This window comes from Chelonia mydas, chromosome 2 (assembly GCF_015237465.2).
Source record: "Chelonia mydas isolate rCheMyd1 chromosome 2, rCheMyd1.pri.v2, whole genome shotgun sequence".
Lineage (NCBI taxonomy): Eukaryota > Metazoa > Chordata > Testudines > Cheloniidae > Chelonia > Chelonia mydas.
Window position 1 is genome coordinate 115,295,857 of NC_057850.1, and position 23,137 is coordinate 115,318,993.

At 40.8% G+C, this 23,137-nt stretch overlaps 1 protein-coding gene across 2 annotated transcripts in view; it reads left to right on the forward strand.

Annotated features, from left to right (window-relative positions):
- Nucleotides 1-23,137, forward strand: part of RPP40 (ribonuclease P/MRP subunit p40) — a 54,743-nt gene that overhangs the window by 4,796 nt on the left and 26,810 nt on the right. The window contains exons 1-2 of one of the 2 annotated variants that reach the window (XM_043540166.1): nt 453-474; nt 1,985-2,065. In XM_043540166.1, the coding sequence (XP_043396101.1) occupies nt 2,047-2,065 (19 nt within the window). In that variant the 5' untranslated portion in view covers nt 453-474; nt 1,985-2,046. Of the gene's footprint in view, nt 1-452; nt 475-1,984; nt 2,066-23,137 lie in introns of those variants that run through there. The other variant, XM_043540167.1, reaches the window with a different exon arrangement.

The following is a 23,137-nucleotide window of genomic DNA, read 5'->3' on the forward strand; positions in this document are numbered from 1 at the left end:
ACGCCCCCCTCGGCGGGAGGCGCTTGCCCGCCCATCCGCGGCTTCCGAGCCAGTGCAGAGCCCTGCCGTTCGTCTCCACGGCAGCAGCTACAGGAGGAGTGCAAAAGTGGTAGCAGAGCGTGAGAGAGAGAGAGAGGAGAGTCCCAGCGGGAAGCGGCTGCCACCGCATTTTCCCTGCAGGGCCCTGAGATGTCTTGTGGTTTGCTTACTGCTCCCAAGCACGAACCCCTCTAGAGCTGCCAGGGTCAACCAGCAGTGCCTTTCACATTGCCCTGCAGCGGCAATGCTATTCTCCTGATCATTGCAGTGCCTTAGGCCAGGGGTTTGTGTAGCCCTGGGGGTAGCAGGTCTTATCTGGATATTTGGCTGGTTTTACAACAGGCTACATAAAAAGCCCTCGCGAAGTCACTGCAAACTAAAACTTCAAACTGACAATGACTTGTTTATACTGCTCTATATACTATACACTGAAATGTGAGTACAATATTTATATTCTAATTGATTTATTTTATAATTATATGGTAAAAATGAGAAAGTAAGCACTTTTTCAGTAATAGTGTGCTGTGACACGTCTATATTTTTATGTCTGAGTTTGTAAGCAAGTAGTTTTTAAGTGAGGTGAAACTTGGGGGTATGTAAGACAAATCAGACTCCTGAAAGGGGTACAGAAATCTGGAAAGGTTAAGAGCCACTGGCCTAGGCCATTGCCTGTATAAAACCAGGGCACAATGGTCCAAGCTACCCCATAGTTAGTCTCACATTCTAACTGCCAGATTTGATACTTCAGGGAATCTATGATGCTACCATAGAGAAGGCAAAAGTAATTTAAGCCCTGGTCATGCAACAGGCTCTCTGCATAGGTGATTGACCTCAATAAATGCAGCAGGTACTTGGCAAAGACATTAAAGGTGTCTTGGCAAAAAGAGATTTAAAGATGTCCCTTTTTTGCATGTGTGATACACAAAGGCCTGGGGAGAGGGCTTTGCTGTTACTGCTTTTTAAAGTTTTTACTTCAGATTTTTTTAATGTAGAAATATCAGGATGGGTACATCTAGTCTTCCTAGCTTTGCAGAGAACTCACTGGGGATGTTAATTCGGATCTTTCTGCTGGCCTTAATTGAAGACAGTGTTGAATCTTTAAAAAAGAACTTTTTTGTCATCAGGCCATTTGAGTAAAATAGAAACAAAATCAAAACATTTTAAACAGATTTCCCACTTCTGTTAAGCTGTGGAACTTAACTTCTGTTCCACAGATTTCACTTCTGTGGAACACTGTCAGAATCCTGCCAGTTCTCCACTAATGCTTGTGCCAAAATTTTTCAAAAGCGGCCTTTGATTTTGGGTGCCCAGCTGGAGATCTCTTGGGCCTGATTTTCAAAAGTGCTGCGCCCCTGCAGGTCCAGTTGAAGTCTGTGTGAGTAGCAGGTGATTCGCGTGCTGTGAACTTTTACCATTGTATCACAGGTCTCATATTTGTTGTTTTTCTTTTAAAGGCCTGTGATTATATGAGAACCTCTCCTCTCATAATTAAAGAGAGAAACTTGAAAACAAGAACCCTGAAGTCTCAAAAACCCAAAAAATCAAAAGAAAGAATCCCAAATGTATTATTCTTTTAACGTCTCATGATTTTTAAGCCACACATTACTTTTTTTTCCCCTCAGACTCATGAAGATGCACAGGCCCCTTTTGAAAATCTAGTTATAGTGTTTTCTAAGTTTATAATGTAAAAAAAAAAAAAAACACAGAAAAAAGTTTGATTTCAGCAAAAACAGTGCAGTACCCTATAGGCCATTTTTAGCTGAATGTTGCATGTTAAATGACAGCACCATAATGAGGACTTGATTAGGATTTTTGGAGTCAGTGCCCTTGCATGTCTGAGAAGTTTTCCAAAATTAAACAGGTATTAGTACACGTTACAGCTGTCGTCTTTAGATAGTTCTGTTGGTGAAAGTACAATTCCTCTCCTTCACTCCACCTTTTTCAGGACAGAGAAACTAAGAATCCACATGCAAATAACATCGCTTTCTGGACATTTAGGTTTTCGCAATGGATTTCTGTCATCAAGGTAATTTTCTGAAGAAATTAAGATGTATTTTTAATTAAATTTCTTTTCAGTTGCAAAAATAATCTTCCAAAGGTGAACTGAATCATAGAATATCAGGGTTGGAAGGGACCTCAGGAGATCATCTAGTCCAACCCCCTGCTCAAAGCAGGACCGATCCCCAATTAAATCATCCCAGCCAGGGCTTTGTCAAGCCTGACCTTAAAAACTTCTAAGGAAGGAGATTCCACCACCTTCCTAGGTAACGCATTCCAGTGTTTCACCAACCTCATAGTGAAAAAGTTTTTCCTAATATTCAACCTAAACCACCCCCACTGCAACTTGAGACCATTACTCCTTGTTCTGTCATCTGCTACCACTGAGAACAGTCTAGAGCCATCCTCTTTGGAACCCCCTTTCAGGTAGTTGAAAGCAGCTATCAAATCCCCCCTCATTCTTCTCTTCCGTAGACTAAACATCCCCAGTTCCCTCAGCCTCTCCTCATAACTCATGTGTTTCAGTCCCCTAATCATTTTTGTTGCCCTCTGCTGGACTCTTTCCAATTTTTCCACATCCTTCTTGTAGTGTGGGGCCCAAAACTAGACACAGTACTCCAGATGAGGCCTCACCAGTGTCGAATAGAGGGGAACAATCACGTCCCTCGATCTGCTGGCAATGCCCCTACTTATACATCCCAAAATGCCATTGGCCTTCTTGGCAACAAGGGCACACTGTTGACTCATATCCAGCTTCTCATCCACTGTAACCCCTAGGTCCTTTTCTGCAGAACTGCTGCCGAGCCATTCGGTCCCTAGTCTGTAGCGGTGCATTGGATTCTTCCGTCCTAAGTGCAGGACTCTGCACTTGTCCTTGTTGAACCTCATCAGATTTCTTTTGGCCCAATCCTCCAATTTGTCTAGGTCCCTCTGTATCTTATCCCTACCCTCCAGCGTATCTACCTCTCCTCCCAGTTTCGTGTCATCTGCAAACTTGCTGAGGGTGCAATCCACTCCATCCTCCAGATCATTTATGAAGATATTGAACAAAACCGGCCCCAGGACTGACCCTTGGGGCACTCCACTTGACACCGGCTGCCAACTAGACATGGAGCCATTGATCACTACCCGTTGAGCCCGACAATCTAGCCAGCTTTCTATCCACCTTATAGTCCATTTATCCAGCCCATACTTCTTTAACTTGCTGGCAAGAATACTGTGGGAGACAGTGTCAAAAGCTTTGCTAAAGTCAAGGAACAACACGTCCACTGCTTTCCCTTCATCCACAGAGCCAGTTATCTCGTCATAGAAAGCAATTAGATTAGTCAGGCATGACTTGCCCTTGGTGAATCCATGCTGACTGTTCCTGATCACTTTCCTCTCCTCTAAGTGCTTCAGAATTAATTCCTTGAGGACCTGCTCCATGATTTTTCCTGGGACTGAGGTGAGGCTGACTGGCCTGTAGTTCCCAGGATTCTCCTCCTTCCCTTTTTTAAAGATGGGCACTACGTTAGCCTTTTTCCAGTCGTCCGGGACTTCTCCTGATTGCCATGAGTTTTCAAAGATAATGGCCAATGGCTCTGCAATCACATCCGCCAACTCCTTTAGCACTCTCGGATGCAACGCATCCGGCCCCATGGACTTGTGCACGTCCAGCTTTTCTAAATAGTCCCAATGAGATACAGTTCTACTGTGTGGGCATCCCATCTCCCAGAGAGGGGCAAACTGCTCCCATTCATCTCTTCTGGTGTTAAAGATAAATGGACACCAATGAAACATTAACTCTCTTAGGAGCAGTCATCTAGCATGGCTAGATAGTTCATTCATTTGAACGGATATTTCCACAAGAATAAGGGTGCAAGCTTGTGCTATTGAAGATTAGAACCACTAATGTTAAGATAACAGTTATTTAAAATTTCCCAGTAACCTGATTCCTTTTGTAACTTCTGTCATTGTAATCAGCTTTTACCAGTAACTAGTTCTGGAGCATGCAAGAAAGAAACTAATTCTCAACCTAGTCTTGTGTGATACACAGGAACTGGTTCAGAGAATAACTAGGAAAACAGATGGTCACTGTTGCTCAGGATACATTGTTTGACTATCATGGATTAGAATGGGAGTCAGCAATGGACAACACCGTAACACATAAGAGTGGAATCTTTTCTTCTGAAACGCTGATAAACTTACAAATAGTCTGAAGGGCAAACTAAAATACCTGAAATGACTAGTTTAAGTCATATTGGTGCAAATACCAGTCTGCACCAATGCAATTTAGTTACCTTAAGGATTTATACCAGCGTACTACCTGTCCAGCTACAGTGTAGTTACACCATTGAAAATGTATGTAATTAAGACACACCTTTATACCCTGATCCTGAAAACACTTTGAGACATGGTTAACTTTACACACTTAAGAAGTCCCTTTTAAGTCAATGGAATAACTCTTGTGCATAAAGTTAAGCACATATGTAAATGCTTGCAGGATTGGGGCCATAGTCCATAGACTCTATCTGAAGGCTATTCAAAAACACTATATTAAAGGCAGTGCTAGTGTGTGTGCTGAAGAGCAAAACCAAAGTAACAAGGAGTGAATAAAATGTAGCTAAATAATGAGGTATGAAATATCATAACTCTTGGATACTATACATATATTCAGTAAGGTCAGATCAACATAGCTTCTGTAAGGCTAAATTTGTGCTGGTTTAATATGTTAGAGTTCTCTGAAAGAGACGCGTAAATAAAATACTGGCTCCATGTGTTTGAATTTTCAAACAGCTTTTGACAAGGTCTCCCAAGAAAGGGAGACTTTTTCTGGGGAAAACACAGGATAAAGGAGAAAATCCTATTGCAGTGTTGCCAACTCTCACAGTATTTGATGTTTTTTTCTTAAAATTCCAGCTTCTGGAGTCATGTGATAACGTAAGACTCTCAGCTTTCATTTTTAAACAAAAGTACATTTCTAGATATCATGGTTATGGAGAAAAGTTCTAAACCATTATCTTTAAAGACTCAAATAACAAAAGGCAAATAAAAAGATCCCCAAATTATTATATACTTTTTAAGCCTCAAGACTTAAGCCAATCTCATGATTTTTGGGAGTCCTGGCTCATGATTTTTGAACACTTGGGGTTGACAATATTGTGGGTAAAACTACATCTGCTAATCTGAGTAAAGGAAAATTAATAGAGGTTGGGAAGATAATGGTGGACCCTAAGAAAAATTTTATAATAATAATAATGCTATTTAATATTTATAATAGTGCTTTATAAATTAAAAATTCTGTACAGAGTACCTAATCCTCAGAATACCACTGTGAATCAAAAAAGTATTATCCCATTTTAGAGACGGTGAGATTCACAAAGATACTTAGGTACCCAGATTTCGCTGCCAAAATCTCTGGGTTTTTTTGGGCTCCACTGCAATCCAGAAAACTCCTGTCAAACCCTATAGGTGCCCAAGTTTTCAGGGTAAAAGTTCCCCTAGTGCCTATGAGCATGTGCCCTGCTTCCTTACTGTAATTGTCCAGATGTCTATCTCCCCCTAAGCCGCAGAGCGATTCACAAACCGGGGGGAAAACAGACACTCCTCTGCCTAAGTCACATGCTGGGCCAGATCCAGTAAATGTGTTCAGAGGCCACCTACTGGTATGGGTTTCATTCACAATCTGGCCACTAGAGGAGGTGGTGGTGGTAGTGGTGGCAATACTTATAACTTTTAAATCTTATAACTTTTAGCCCAATGGCTAGAACACTTGCCAGGAATGTTGAAGATACAGGTTCAATTCTCCCCGCTCTGCCAGGAGGTCTCCTACCTCTTAGGAGAGTGCTCCAACCAATGAGATATGGAATAGTCTGATTTGAGACTCCCTCAGTATCTCCCGTTGAAGTGTTCCACCATGAATAAATAATGAAAGACCGATTTGAGGAGGGGGACTGGATTCTGGGTTTCCCACTTTCCAAGTGGGTTCCTTAACCACAGGACTACAGTCTTTCTCTCTGTTTGGCCCAATGACTGTTCCCCTGTGGATAAATACTTAAATGCTCATTTGTGGATCTGTGTCTGGACCTACCTCCCTAACTCCTCATCTTATGCTTATTCCACAAAAGCATTCTGCTTCCCCTGCGCTACATGTTACTTACTGTGTTTGTTAATGAAGGAGCGGTGAAATTTGCTGATGACAAAAAACTATTTAGATTAGTAAAAAAATAGAGAGGATTGTAGGAAAAACCTCCAGAAAAATCTAACCAAATGCAGGATAGCATAATAGCAGCTGAATTTTAATTTTGATAAATGCAGGGTAATGCATATTGAAATGAATAATGTATATTTCTCCTAATAGTATCCCCTTGACTGTAGTAAATTGATCTGCGAAGAGGATTGCCATTCATAAGAATTCTGTGCAAGCAGTAGGAATTAATATTGGATCAAAATCCATTTAAGCATTAAATCAGGAAGTTATGGAGATCTTGGGAATTTAAAAATTCTGAGGGCCGGGTAAATTGTTTGTTAGTATTCCCAAAGCAGGTGAAGTTTGAACTCTTAAGTCTAAGGGTTATATCCTCAGCTGGTTTAAATTGTCACAGCTGCTAGAGCTATGAGGATCTGCCCCCAGGCCTTTAATATGTTCTCTATTCAAAACATTTACAAATGGACTCTTTGAAATAAAAGTTTTAAAAGTGATAGTTCACAAGAATAGATCGTTCAAGAGCATAACCAGATCTGATCAATGTTTTTTCAAAGCCTACTCATTCATCAAATTATTTTTGTAAAATCTTTGTTTCAGCTGGAGAATTTTTGTCATTGGAGGTGATTCATTTTGGTCTATTATATGAACAATGTCATGGAGAGGCAATAGCAATGAGGGTTGCACTATGAAGTTTGAGAGGAAGAAGAGTCTTATGATTAATGAACTGGACTGAGTCTCAGGCGATCTTGATTCAGTTCCTGCCTCTGCTTCAGACTTTGGGCAAGTCATTTATCCGGCAGTGCCTCAGTTCTCCATCTGTAACATGGCAATAGCAAGATTTCCTTTGTCTTATCTGTTTAGGCCCTGATCCTGCAAACACTTAATTACATACTTCACTTGAAGCATGATTCAGAACAGTTTCCCCACCCCCTCCCTCTTTGTAAGTGAAATATAAAAAACCCTAATTTTTTTGCATTTTTAAAGTCTCAGTGGCAACTATTATCTGTTCTTGGAAGAAACAAACTTAGTACTTTATGGCCCTGATTCAGCAAAGAACGTAAGCAACTGATTACCTTTAATCCACTAAACACAGTGGGAAAATTCATGTGCTTAAGTGCAGTGCTGAACCATGGCCTTTGAAATTAAAAAACTTAAATTGGCTTATTTGGAAAATATTTGCAAACTAAGCCCCCGAATCCTCCAAACACTAAGGCACATGCTTAACTTTACTACCGTGAAGTAGGCCCACTGAAGTTAGGGATCAGGACTTAATGTTTTTTTGTCTCCCTCTGTCGGCCCAACCAAATCATTCACCCTTACAAAACTTGATGCACTGGCAGTGCATTGTGACGTTTTCTCTTGACTGCTCCAGTTTTCTTGTTCAGGAATAGTAAAAATATATCCAGTTCTCCATCAGTGAATCCAATGGAGAAAAGAAAATAATCTGAAAGTATTAAAGTGGGATAGGGGATTTCAGTGGGACCTAGCCACTGTGTTATAGTAAATTACTTAGTGGTTTTATTGCCAGCCTATTCAGTTGAAACATTATATAATAGTATCTTGCAACATTTACTGTTGCACTGGGAGGGAAGAGGGAATCAATAAACCTTGGGGGGGGAAAGTCTGGTAAACTTGCCTTAAGAGGGAAAATAATCTATAAACCTTGGAGGGCGGGGGAGTCTGGTAACCTTGCTTTAAGAAGCCCTTCTACGATTGGAGTGATGGACTCAAAATATCATATTCACTTCACCTTTCATTTATCTTATTGCCTGAAAGACTGTGTCTCTTTTTCAAGACAAAGCTTATTTTGGTTTAGGACAAACAATGGAGAATAGAAACGGCCTGTCAATTGTCTGGAGTGGCTTCAGTTAATTCCCTCATACTGTAGCCATCTCAGGGCTAACATGTACCATACATTTTATTCCAGACAACAGAATGAAGGTAATTTATGTACTGATGATAGGAAAATATGAGAAGTTCTTTCGTTTCAGAACTGTCACTAGGGATTCTATTTTCACTAGCCCAAGATGTTTGATTTCCGAATCAGTTACATTATTCCATGAAAGTAAAACTTTGTTGCAGATGCCCTGTCCAGAGGCCCAATCCTTTGGGAGGTAGCACTGCTGATGGATGTGTGGTTTAACAAACAGATAAATCTGTTTGGATCAGTAACCACCACATGGACACAAAAGGAAGACAAAATTGTTTGTCTGCAGTCATCCAGCTTCAAATCCCTAGAGAAGGGATGAGCTATATCTAGACTGGAAAATTAAATTTGCTTACTCAGTTGCCACTGATTCAGATAACCATCCAATTTAATCAGGAGTCAATTCAAGCAGCCTGTTGATTATTCCTCTATAACCATTTCAATCATGGCTTCAATCTCCACATCCTAGATTGACAGATTTCCCAGCAGTCCCAAGGAAGGTATTCTATTAATAAACATACAGGTTACAAAGACTCAAATCTCTTCAGTGACCTCACCAATTCCCCCCTCACATCTTGTCTAAGGAAATCCCTAATGACAGAGGCTTATCAGAAAACATTAATGACTTATAACTATTGTGTAATATTAACATACATATGAGAGAAGTCCTGGTGAAGTGTGTGTGTGTATATAGAGAGAGAGAGAGAGAGAGAGACATCAGCAGTTTGTGCCCAGAATGAATATTCAAATCTGACTTCAAATTCTTCCCACATCTCACTTCAGATTCTTCCAGCATTAGTTCTGAATTGTTTTTTTATCCATATTTAACTAAGTCTTGGGACTTCGACTTTGAAGATGTATGCTTTTGCATTAAGCTGGTTTTTCAGAGATAAAATTGTGTCATGAATAATCTTGGTTTTCAGGACAGCTAATTTTAACAGATCTGTCATTCCTATGTAGATGGCATGTTGGGATATTAATATCCTCTTGAATTATTTAAAAACTATTAATGCTTCATGTCCTATGGGAATGTTATCTGCAAAGCTAGCATCTTTGTATCTTTGCTAAGATTCTAGGGTTTCAGTTTTATCAATTTGTGAGGATTTCCAAGTATTGGATGTAAAGATTCCATCAGGTTATGAGTTTCTGCTATATTTCAGTATAAAACCTGTATCACAGAACTTTCCAGGTTATACTGTTTGATTAGAGATTGTTTAAATATCTGTGTATTCCTTCCTGTTTTGAAGCTTATACAGAGAAAGTTTATTAGAACATTTTCTTATTTTTAAACTAGCTTTCTTCTCTGTTAAGCAAAATTGAATAGCTCTAATCCATAAAGGCAAAGATTAGATTTGTTCCTGAAGAAGCAGGTATTGAACTTAAAAAGTGTTCAATATGCCTTAAGAGGCATAGCAGCAACTGTTACAGTTTCCAAAGGGACTGAGAGGTGTTTAATTTGAATTTCTGCCAGATGTTCAGGAGACAAAACCTGTCATAAATTTTACTGGAGCCCTTCAGACAATGGCAGAAATCTCTCATCCTTTAGGGCTGCCAAGTATTATGAAGTGTTCCATCCCATCTTTATATAGTGACTCACATTAGCAATGATGTATGAGAAATGGAGATACTTTGAATTTATGAATATTCTATTTCTCTGATTCATGGCAATGATTGCATTTCCCATAATGATGTGGTGATTCTAAATCTTCTGTTATTTGTGCCATGTATGTGGCAATAGGGCAAAGAATCTCTTAATTTTGGGTGAAATCCTGACCCTATTGAAATCCAGTGGGATTTCTCCTTATGTGTCTTGCACAGAACTGAGCATACTGTTTGTGATGAACAAATACATAATAAAAAAGGGAATTATCACATTATCCTTTGTTTCCCAAAAACAGTGTGCAAAAGATTCCAAGCACTTTGGGGAAAATTAAACTGAGGACAAAGTTCGACTGAAATTTAACAAAAATAGCTTTTGCACAGATCTTAATTTCACTACAATTTTATGCATATTTGGATTATTTTAGAGGTGTTAAGTTGCAGTTTTATGCATCCGTGTTTTGGGAGATATTGATTTAAACTTTCCCATGTATGTAGCATATTAAAAACCTTAATTGGTTAAGTCATGCTTGTCAGACTTTTCAATCAGCTAATGTGGTTGTGGACAGAGAAATATCTATGTAAAAATGACTCCTTCTGGTGGAGATTTGCAGCTGTGTTCATGAAGTTCTGTGCAAGTAGCAGGAGCCTTTGAAAAGGACATAGCTCTATGACAAGGTCTGTCAGAGTGATTGGCAAGAAAAAATATACTCAATTACTGAAAAAATGTTTTCAGCATAGGATATTTTTTTAAAAAGGCTGATTTCTGGCATACTGTCACAGAGCCACATCCATTTCAAAGGCTCCCACTATTTACAAAGAACAGCAGCCATGGTAGTGGAACACTTTGAAGTAGAAACTACCTGCTGAGTCAGACAGCTCGGGGCAGAGCATCAAAGGGGGGTGTGTTTGGACTCCAAGCATCTTGAACATTCAATTAGTTATTTTTAAAGATATCATCTTAACCACCCACCCCACCCCTCAATGAAGTTGGAGGTAGAATTTTGGATAGATTAATGGGTTTACATAGCCCGCATCCTGAGGAGAGTATTGGGATAAATATGGGAGAAGATTTATTGTCGGTAGCCCATACATTTCTAATGCGCAAAGAATTTGCCTGATTCTGGCAATATAATATCATTGTGATTCTCTCCAGCAATAGATTGATTCTGAGCAGATTCTAACCCCAGAAGCTTAGCGATCTCCATAAGCTCAGCAGTCACAGTACTCAATCCTGACCCAATTCTGTCCACGAATGTCACTCTTTTCCTTAAAGAAAAGGAGTACTTGTGGCACCTTAGAGACTAACCAATTTTATTTGAGTATGAGCTTTCGTGAGCTACAGCTCACTTCATCGGATGCATACTGTGGAAGCTGCAGAAGACATTATATACACACAGAGACCATGAAACAATACCTCCTCCCACCCACTCTCCTGCTGGTAATAGCTTATCTAAAGTGATCATCAAGTTGGGCCATTTCCAGCACAAATCCAGGTTCATGTAGGCAGTCCCAGTCTCCTTGCTCAGCGAGTCCTAGCCTAACCCCTCCAGACTCCCAGTCACCATCTCCCTGTCCTCATCTCCTTGCCAAGCCGCTCCCAGTGCCCACTCCCTGCTCCTCATCTGATTTGTCTCTCTCCCTCCTGACCTGCAGTCAATCCTCCTGCCTGCCTTCCCCATTCCCCTTGGCTCCCATTCCCCAGTGACTGAACCATTTTAGCTGAAATTTTCCAAACAAAATCATCATAAGGCAGACACCCACCATGGAAAATTTTTCCCCAAAGGTTAAAGTTTGCGAAGTAATAAGCAACTGAAAACAGGGTCTATAATGGGAAGTATTGGACAATCGTAATAATAGGTTGTGCTACCAGTCCCACCTATAACAACTTATTTCTATCATAGTACCACTGAAGGTCCCCCATCAGAGATAAGGCCCCTATTGTACTAGGCGCTATACAAATAAATAATACTAAGACAGCCCTTCCCTCAAAGAAGGGACAATATAGCACTAAATCCTGTCATCAGAAAAATAACTCACTGAGCAAAAGTATATTCAATTAGGTGGCCCTTCAGCGTTGTCCTGCCTAGGTGCAAGGAAATTGGCTCAATGAGCTGAAGTTGTTCTTTTACACTCAGCGGAATTTAGGCAGTTTCATTTAGGAGGCTTAAGTGTAAGGGCGTGAAGCTGGTAGGAGGGGTCATGAAGTAATAAAAGCAGCCGAAAATAGCATTCAAAACCACCTAAACTAGTGTAGAAAATAACACCACTAACTTAGGCAAAAATGCCCTTGCACTCTTATTTACCCAAGTTGGGGGGAAAGGGCCATACAATTGCCAGGCAGATGCTTGCTATATAGAAGAAAATGATTGTAAAGAAATATTTTAATGTGTGTAATATATATTAAATATCACAAACATGTCACTTTGGGAGAATAATAAAAATAGACAATGTCTGTCTATAGATATATATTGTATATATAAACTATATGAATTCATAGCCATCTGTTTTGTTAAATTTATTGTGCAGTACATATAAATAGGAACCTAGTTTATTTAGTATTCAGTTTATTTTTTCGTTACTTTGTTTGGTTAAATGGTTAAGTGGGAAAAACACAGAACTGAGAATCAGAAGACCTGTGTTTCATCCCCTGATCTGCCGGTGACATGCTGTTTAACTCTGGGCAAGTCACTTCACCTTTATATACTTCAGTTTTCCCATTTGTAAAATGGAGATAATGTTACCTACCTTTACAAAATGCTTTGAGATCTATGGAAGAAAACTCTACAGAAGTGCTAAGTATTATGCATATACTAAACTTTTATTAGCCATATAGAGAGAAGATATATTTTACATCAAGTTTATATGTCTACAGTAAGAATTTGATAATATATTTTACAAAATATATTCCCCTTGCTGGTCCTGAGCTAATATTAGTCCTCATTGGTCCCACTTTCTGCTTGCATCTGAAAATTAGAATGCATTTTTGCACTGTAGCGAGGGGGCATGTCCTCTCTCCTGGACAGACGCCGCAAGTCCTCCCTGGTGGGCAGAGCCGGCACACCCATGCCTGCCCCTCCGAAAGCAGAGGGGTGGGACAGGACCTGGAAATATAAAAGGCCAGCTCTCCAGCTCAGCTGCTGCTGGAGATCGGACCCGACAGGAACCACTGCAGCCCCCGAGATCTGGATGGACTGCCGGAGCTGCTGGCTGCTGGAGACGTTAAGGAATTGCTGGGGCTGCCATTAGCTGTTTATCCCAGTGAGGCAGACTGTGACCCCAGGACCCCTCTCAAATGGGAGTGTAGGAAGTAGTCCAGGGGAGCTGAATATAGTTCGGCTGTGTTGCTGACTGACAGCTGGCCAGCGTGTTGTGGCCAGATTTCCCTGCTGACCAAGTGGCAGACCACTCTGCCACTGTTATGGCCCTGGGCTGGGATGCAGTGGAGTCAGGTGGGCCTACATCCCCCTACCCCTGCCACCCATCCCTGGCGTGGCAGCCTCCCCACTACAGGCAGGAGGCCTGCATTTGTCGGCGGTCCATCAGAGCCAGGACCCCGACTGTTTGCTGCCCCGCCCTATTTGAGAGCCTGGGCTTAGAGACTCATTGTTGCTCTGTCCTGAGTACAGGCCTGAGCTCCCTGACTTTGCTGCCCTGCCCTCTTTGAGGGCCTGGACTAATAGACTTGTTATTGCTCTGTCCTGAATACCATCCAGAGACGCCTAACTGCTTGCTGCCTTCCCCAGCTGGAGGGTTGGGGCTTATAGACACTGCTGCTCTACCCTGAATGTAGGCTAGAGCCCCCTAACTGTTTGATGCCCTGTCTGGTCAGAGGACCAGGGCCCCTAAGCTCAGTACTGTGTAACCGTGCTGAGTGGCAAGAGACCCTGATGCTAATTCCCCCCTGAACTGTGCTCTTCCAGAGGACTTGTAGCAAGGGGGCATGACCTCCCTCCCAGACGAACGAAGGGACAGCTGCAACCGCCTTACACACACCTAATTTAAAAAGAATATTATGACACCAATATTTCTTCATATTTCTTTTTTACTTTTAACTGATGAGACTAACAGCTGGTGCTGCAGTCATTCAGTAGATTCTTTCTAATCTAGCCATAATATATTAACATGACAGATTCAGAAATCCCCCTTATAAATGCAGCATACTCATGCCAAAACTGGTCTGTTTGCCTTTTACCTGCTTTAAACTGTTGTAATATAGGAATGTTTCAAGAAGAGGCCATATTGCATGGAGCCCAGAAATAACTTAGTTGAAAGAAGCCACTTTTTTCAAAGCGAGATAGCACATCATCAAGAAAAGTTACATCTCTCTCTCTCTCTCACACACACACACTCTTTAGATGCATAAGGAAACAGTTACAGTGAACAACTGGTTTTGTTGGTTTTTGTTCTACAGTGACATGTTTGCAACATCAGAGGGTCATAGTCTGCTCCAGTCACACTGGTTTATATCCTGAGTAACTCTCCTGACATTAACAGGGCTACTCCAGATTTACACAGGTGTAAATGAAAGCAGAATATGACTGAGAGTCTTTTAATTAAAATAATAAACTGCAGAGTCCTTTGGCAACTGACTTGGCAGATTCAACACTGACAATATGAGTATTATTTTAAGCAAGCCTGAAGCCAGCGATTTGATAATACATTATTGATCACAAGTCTCTCTTCCCTCACTCATCATGTATTTTTGTACTCAATCAAAAACTAATAGAATAAAAGGCAGTCACTATTTAAATTCTTCAGCAAATTATTGTCTATCATGAAACTACTGTTATTTATTTAAGTGTATAAGCCTGCCTGACAAAAAGTATTTCCAATTTCTCTAACAAAGTTCCAGTGTAACCTGGATCACTGTCTGTATCTAGAATAACAGGGCTTGATTCTGCCATCCTTACTCACAAAAAGTAGTTACTACTAGGGCTGTCGATTAATCACAGTTAACTCATGCAATTAACTCAAGAAAATTAATCGCAATTAATAAAATTAATCACGATTAATCACAGTTTTAATCTCACTATTAAACAATGGAATACCAATTGAAATTTATTAAATATTTTGAATGTTCTACATTTCCACATATATTGTATTCTGTGTTGTAATTGAAATAAAAGTGTATATTATTTTTATTACAAATATTTGCACTGTAAAAATAAAAGAATAGTATTTTTCAATTCACTTCATACAAGTACTTTAGTGCAATCTTTTTGTTGTGAAAGTGCACCTTACAAATGTAGATTTTTTTTTGTTACATAACTGCACTCAAAAACAAAACAATATAAAACTTCAGAGCCTACAAGTCCACTCAGTCCTACTTCTTGTTCAGCCAATCACTAAGAAAAACAAGTTTGTTTACATTTACTGGAGATAATGCTGCACTCTTCTTATTTACAATGTCACCAGAAAGTGAGAACAGGCATTTGCATGGCACTTTTGTAGCCGGCATTGCAAGGTATTTACGCACCAGATATGCTAAATATTCGTATGCCCTTTCATGCTTTGGCCACCATTCCAGAGGATATGCTTCCATGCTGACGACTCTCGTTAAAAAAATGTGTTAATTAAATTTGTGACTGAACTCCTTGGGGGAGAATTGTATGTCCCCTGCTCTGTTTTACCCACATTATGCCATATATTTCATGTTATAGCAGTCTTGGATGATGACCCAGCACATGTTGTTCATTTTAAGAACACTTTCACTGCACATTTGACAAAGCACAAAGAAGGTACCAATGTGAGATTTCTAAAGATAGCTACAGCACTTGACTCACGGTTTAAGAATGTGAAGTGCCTTCCAAAATCTGAGAGGGACGAGGCGTGGAGCATGCTTTCAGAAATCTTCAAAGAGCAACACTCCGATGGGGAAACTATAGAACCCGAACCACCAAAACAGAAAATCAACCTTCTGCTGGTGGCATCTGACTCAGATAATGAAAATGAACATATGTTGGTCCACACTGCTTTGGATTGTTATCGAGCAGAACCCGTCATCAGCATGGCTGCATGTCCCCCAGAATAGTGATTGAAGCATGAAGGGACATATGAATCTTTAGCGGATCTCGCACATAAATATCTTGCGACGCCGGCTACAATAGTGGCATGAGAGTGCCTGTTCTCACTTTCAGGTGACACTGTAAAGAACATGCAGGCAGCATTATCTCCTGCAAATGTAAACAAATTTGTTTGTCTGAGCGATTAGCTGAACAAGAAGTAGGACAGAGTGGACTTGCAGGCTCTAAAATTTTACATTGTTTTATTTTTGAATGCAGGTTTGAATGCAGGTTTTTTGTACATAATTCTATATTTGTAAGTTCAACTTTCATGAAAAGATTGCACTACAGTACTTGTATTAGGTGAATTGAAAAATACTATTTCTTTTATTTTTTTACAGTGCAAATACTTGTAATCAAAAATAAATATAAAGTGAGCACTGCACACTTTGTATTCTGTGTTGTAATTGAAATCAATATATTTGAAAATGTAGAAAATATCCAAAAATATTTAAATAAATGGTATTCTATTATTGTTTAACAGTGCGATTAATCGTGATTAATTTTTTTAAATCGCTTAACAGCCCTAGTTACTACCTAAGTAGTCCCTTGGAATTCAGTAGGGCTACATGTGGAGCACGAGACAATTCGACATGAGTAAGGTTGGTAAGTTTAGGGTCCTACAGCCAGATTGTGGAGCCTTTACTGACGTTGATGAGCACTTATTTGTATGAGTAGTTCCTCTAAGTCACAGAGAGGAGCAGTTTAACAGTATGAGAGGCATCATGCCCTCATTTACTGAGTAAAGGACGGAGAGCAATGGACTAATCCCAGCTCCAGTTCTGTGGCATTGCTCAAGGTAAAGAGTCAACATTTTTAGATGTTAGGTAACTAAGTGTAGAGCTGAGCCCCAGCAGCTTCCATTAACTTGAGTGGGGACATTAGGGGCTCAGCTCCTCTAAAAATCAGACCACTTTTATTTGGGTGCCTAGCTTTATATGCCCATGTTTGAAAATAATCATCTTAACCTCTCTGTGCCTCAGTTTACCACATCTGTAAAATGGTGGCTCTCCCTTATAGGTGGATTGTGACAATTAAACAACATTTCTGAAGTTCTATAGATATCCTAAACCCCACCAGAATGCACAGAAAACCATCCAGTTTGTGCAGCCTCAGTGACTCTCCAAACTCCATTTAATTTGAGAGTGAAGCAAATTTGCCCATTTGGTTGTGCTGTAATACACATTTTCTTCACTGTGTTATTACAGTAGCTTCTATAGACACTGCAGCAAATTTTTTAAAATAAAGTTTGCTTTAAAATTTTATTTCCTCCATATCCCTATCTGAGTTGAGCAGAATCATGTCTTCTCATTCCAATTTTCTCTTTGTGCCCGCTTTCCTCAAGGTCTCATCTCATGTCATGACTTTCTTTTCACTCCAGAAAACCAATGGACTTGCTTAATCTTAAATGCTACCTCTTAATTAGCTGTAGAAGTCACTGTTCAATGACATACAGTAGTCCTCTCACAGAAGATGAACATGATAACCAGCCCAAGCTTCCTTATTCCCAATCCAAGAGCAATGGTCTAACATAGAGCATTTCCACTAAGCTATAAGGCCTGCCTTCCTTTCAAATTCAAAGACACTTAATGCCTTCAAATCATATCAAACTCTACCCATGTTCTCTGCCACATTTTCAATTGGTTCTGTGATTATTCTGTTTCATCAGTTGATCCAAAGTGTCTGCTATTTCCTTATTTAATACTCTTGTTTAATTTTAAACAATAGAGAGGGACAAATTATTGGCACTGAATTGCAATGAGTTGTCAAATTTTACAATGTACCTGCACAGTAAGTAAATAGAGTAATTTAGTGAATTTTCAACATTTCACTTAGAGGGTTCTGAATCTTTCCATTAAAGTTCAAAAAGCTTTTCTAAACTACTGGATCTTGCTTTCTTGAATGGACGCATGGTGCAGTTCATTTCTTGTCTAGCTTCTTCATAAAACTAACTAACAAACAAAAAATCTTCTGGGCACATACAAAGAATTGCCTGTTCCCCAAAATGTTTGGCCTGAAATAGCAAGATTGGCAAGAGGCTCATCTGAACACAGACTGCTAGCAGACAAAATGTGAGGATTCAGACTATAAAGACAAATACTAAATTTGCACCAAGTGCCAGTTGGCAACTGTTTTGCCAGAAGAAGATTATGTTTCAGGGTCAGCTGATGCGGGAGCTGGGTGAGCCTCAGGTAAGGAGATGATTTATACAATCAGAGCTTCTGTGCTATTGTTATTCTCAGACAACGCTTTGCCATGGAAAAATCCCAGAGGAAATTTTGTGATTGACTCAGCTATTTGGACTAAATCCAATTACAGGAAATATGTTTGTTCTGAGTACCCAGATTTACAAATTGCTTGTTCTCAGGATGAAGTGATTTTTTAGTAGTTTAATCATCACTATAAACGGTATAAAGGGAAAAGGAACACAAACACCATACTTTCAAACTGGGACCAAATAGAAGCAAAATAAGAATGAAATAAAACTACAGATATGCACACCCACTGGATTTCTCTGCTGAAAGGGACCAGAGTGGTAGGAACACTCCAAAACAGTCCCCTCACATTATTTCTCACTAAGCATCCCCTAACAAAAGGAATTTGGGACGCTTCCCTGTCTGATAGATCTTGGGGATCAGAAGGGCAGGGCAACCCAGTCCTGTGGATATAGGAAACCTACCATCTGTGGGACTTCTGCCTCTGCACTGCTCCATGGCTCCGCTTCCCATGGCATCACAGTCCCTGAAGAAGCTTTGCTTCCACTAACTGGATCCTATGTGGCTGCTCAGTGACCTTTCCAGGGGGGACCTAGAAGAAATCAATACAATTCCTAGCTATATGAGTTCCCTGCCACATTTCCACATGGAAATGTAGTGGCTCTACATGGGACAATGCCATTGAATGTAGCCAGTCCCCTGTTCCTTACCCCTAAGTCCCAAATACCCATGGAACCCCTTCCTCACATAGGGAGGGAGTGATGGTGCTCTGGAGGCAGCACTCCCTTCACTTAAAAGCTGACAGCAGGAGATCTGTGCATAGAGGGTCCCTTTCAAGAACATGTGTATACAGGAGATGCTTTGAGCCTAAAACATCAGTGGTTTTGTATACAGATCATGACTAACATTTTCAAAAAAAGGAGCCTACAGTTAGGCTCCAAAGTTCACTTTTAAGCACCTAAGGGTGGGATTTTAAAAAGTGCCTGCATGACTTAGAAACCCAAGTCCTAATGTCAGTGGGGCTTGTGCTAAGTTATCTAGGGGTTCTTGAAAAATCCTACCCTTCAGTGCCTAAATACAGTAGTGGGGCTGAAGAGGTGACCACCCTGTCTGCCTCCAGCTAACTTCAGGTGTATGTGTTGTGCCTTTTCACACAGGGCTGGAGAGCAAGCCATTTTCGCACTCCCCCAGCAGCAGTGACTCCTGTTCCATGGGGCTTGGCCCAATTCCCTGCTCTGGGTGTTGCAACCTGGCTCCTGGGGTCACAGAACCATTCAGGTTTGGCCCTGAGTCTCACTGAAAGTAAATAAGACCTAAGTGCCTAAGATGTGTTTGAAAAAGGGACTTAGGATCCTAAGTTCATTAGGTGCTTTTGAAAATTTTACCCTGGAACCTCAAATAGAATGGTAAAGTGTTGCTTTGCTTATCTTAGATGAGGGCCTGTTGCCCTAAATCAGGGGTTCTCAAACTGTGGGTCGGGACCCCATTTTAATGAGGGCACCAGGGCTGGTGTTAGACTTGCTGGGACCCAGGGCCAAGGCCGAAGCCTGAGGGCTTCAGCCCTAGGCATATGGGCTAAGGTTACATGCCCCTTGCCCAGGGCAGAAGCCCTTGGCCTTTGACTCACCAGCCCAGGGTGGCGGGGCTATGGGCTGGCTCAGGCTTCTGTCCCCTGTCCTGGGGTCGTGTAGTAATTTTTGTTGTCAGAAGGGGGTCGCGGTGCAATGAAGTTTGAGAGCTGCTGCCCTAAATTATTACAAGTTCTGGATTGCTTTGTAGTTACCTCTTAGGTTTTAAGGTTAACATGAAGAGAGATGACTGGAATTCAAACCTCAAGAAACTCCACAGCTATTGCTTTTTTAATACCTGGGCACCACATAGCCATGGACAACAGGCTAGATAGCTCAGGGAAACCGTGCATACCAACACTGAAGGAACTAAGTCCAAAATACAAGTGTAAAGGTTTCTTATTGGCTAAGAAGCCACTCTCCTCTGTCTCTATGGCTTTCTTACTCTGCTGGCAGCATTTTCAGTATTTCTCTGACGGAGATAAGCAGCAACATGATCCCGGCATTGGGTTGAAAAAGAGTATTTCAGAAACCCTGCTAAAATCTTTAGGCCAAATCCTGCAGTCTATACTCATTCAAAATACCTCTCTCACAGCAATAGGAGCTTTGCACGAGAAAGAACTGCAGTACTGGGCCTTTTATGAATCGCTGAATGTTTTTGGAATGTAACACAACAGTTTATTAAAGAAAAATGCCAGCCTTTTTCTCTCAAAATATTTATTAAAAATAGACCTCAGCATAACAAGCATTATTAAAGCAATAGCTGCAGGAATTGCAACATTTTAATGGCAATAGATGACTTACTGGAAGCTGGTAACTTCCCTAAGCATACTAAAAATGTGATTAACTGAGATGGAAAAGAACTCTTTCAGCAGGAAAAGCACTTAGTTTTGAATGCTGTTTACATTTGAACATGGACTTTAAAAATGTGTGCAGAGGAGGAAATGTAGCATTATTTTATTTTTGGTCTGTTTTGGGCTCCATAGTGCCATTTAAGGACTGCCGTGTATTGCCCTGGTGGAACACCAGGAAGCATTTTACAGAATGTCTTTCAGAGCCCCCTGGTATACAAGGGAAGCATAGCTGCTATTCCACCCCATTGTGGGATGCAGTACACTGCTCCCTGTGTGCTGATCCCACTTCCCAAGGCAATGTGGAAGAATAGAGCCGTGGTCCTACCTTCTCCCTACCTGGTTTGGGACAACTTGCATCACGCACACTGAAGGCGTGAGCTTGCCTTGTGCTACCCTGAGTACAGGGACTGCATGCAGCTGTGTTGTGAAAGGAAGATGCAACTCTCTACCACCACCATGCACCCCAATAAAGGCCAACCACAATCTCACCCTTTAAAGACAGACAGAGGCTGAGATTTCTACACAAAGACAGATTACAAGCACTCCCACTCTCCTTTGAAAGGATTTTGTCTGATACCCTCCTCCCCATTTTCTGCTTTCTTACTCTGTCTAGGGCAGTGGTGGGCAGCCTGCAGGCAGCCCGTCAGGGTAATCTGCTGGTGGGCCACGAGACAGTTTGTTTACATTGACCGTCTGCAGGCATGGCCGCCCGCAGCTTCCAGTGGCCGTGGTTCGCCGTTCCCGGCCAATGGGAGCTTTGGGAAGCAGCCGCCAGCATGTCCCTGCATCCCGCGCCGCTTCCCGCAGATCGCATTGGCCGGAAACGGCGAACTGCAGCCACTGGGAGCTGCAGGCAGCCATGCCCTGCAGACGGTCAATGTAAACAAACTGTCTTGTGGCCCGCCAGCGGATTACCCTGATGGGCTGCAGGTTGCCCACCACTGATCTAGGGTCACAAGGTCAGAGTGAGAGGTTTCCTAGCCAGACAGCTCCTTTCTCTTTATTCTAACTCCAAAGTCACAATGAAATTAACAAAGGCAATGCATCCCATGGTTAGCTAGTGTTCAGTATTCTTCCTGGCTTGAGAAAACGTTTTTGTTGGCTTCAGCAAAAGTTCAAAAAATTATGGTTATTTACCAACACCTCTTAGGTTCCTTGAGTACATTAACTTTAGCATCGAGTTGGGAACTTGCTAGAAAATGGTGAACAGTGAGGCCATTTTCACAATCAGTCACTGAGCTGAAGATTTGAGCCTGAGAGTATTACAGGAAACCGTGGCTTAGCCATTTTTCAATTCCACCCACTTTCTCAAGAATTCCTAGAAAAGCTTCGGAAGAAGTGAGTAAGGAGTCTGAAGAAAATGTACCATGATCAAGTGAAATGCCATTTTTCAGTTTTCAAAATCTCAAAAGGAAAAAACAAAGATGGATTTTGCACATTTTATTCCTTTTAGCTAAAAGTCTTAGGCAGCCTGATGTATCGGTCTATAACTGTTTTACGAAGTATGGCAAAGCTTATACAGAAATGCAAAACAAGATTTTTTCTTTAGAAACACCACTAATGATGGCCAAGGTTAGAAGATTCAAGGCAACTTCCTTCCTTTTCTTTTTCAGTCAACAATATTTGGAGAGAGAAAAACATTGACTGGAAGCAAGAATGTTTTGATGGCAGCTTAGAAACATACACCAGATTCAAAGTAAACACGGCAAATAATTTTTAAGGTTTAATTTTAGGATAAATATATATATATAATTAAATATCTGACTTTTGATCACAGAAGATACTCCAGAATGCACAGAAATTAAAAAGTGCATGTCACCTTTTAAACCCATTTTCTGTTCTGTATTGCAGACTCACACATCCACTGTTCTCCAGCTTTGAAAAACCAAATAAAGATCTGTTTTCAAAGATGAAAAAATATATGGAAGAGGCAGTTGGCTTGTGCAACAAAAAAATGTTTCCATATAATGTGAAGATCAGGCTTTTATTTCCAAATCCAGTCATCTTTATAGAAAACAGAATCAACTTTTCACCAGTGCCAGGCAACATTTCACAAATCCCACCTTACTCCAAGCTGTTACCATGGATGTTGCCTCAAGGCATTTCCTCTTGCCTACATCCTATTATTTTCTTCAGTCATAACAAATTGCATTGCTGTATAACTGCATTACCCAGACTGTGGATTGAGATCCCTAAGGAGATTGTCCTGGCTTTCTGGGTGTTGAGCGGTTTAAATGATTTAACTTTTAAAATAAGAAAATGTCCATTTTCACAATACACAGAAACCTCACACCTAATTAAATACAGAAATACAGTAATAGCCATTAAAAAATCAACATTTCTCACCAATTTCCATGCACCAATATAGCCTATTTAAGCATAGGTAAATACTATGGTATCTCAGAGATCGGTGTACGGTAACTGTTGCAAATACAGACGCTCCCCGATTTACGCAATCATTCCGGAACGCCTTGTGTAACTTGAATTTTTGTAAGTCAGAAACATATACCCAACCATTACGCAAAAAAAGAAGAAGAAGAAAAAAACCCTCCTATTTCTAGCTTACGGAACTTTTTCCGTAAATGCGGATTTGCGTAAGTCGGGTCTTGAGTAACCCGGGGAGCGTCTGTACTGACTTTTGAATGCAGTTCATTTTGCCTGGTGCGCTGAGGGGAAAGGGAAAAA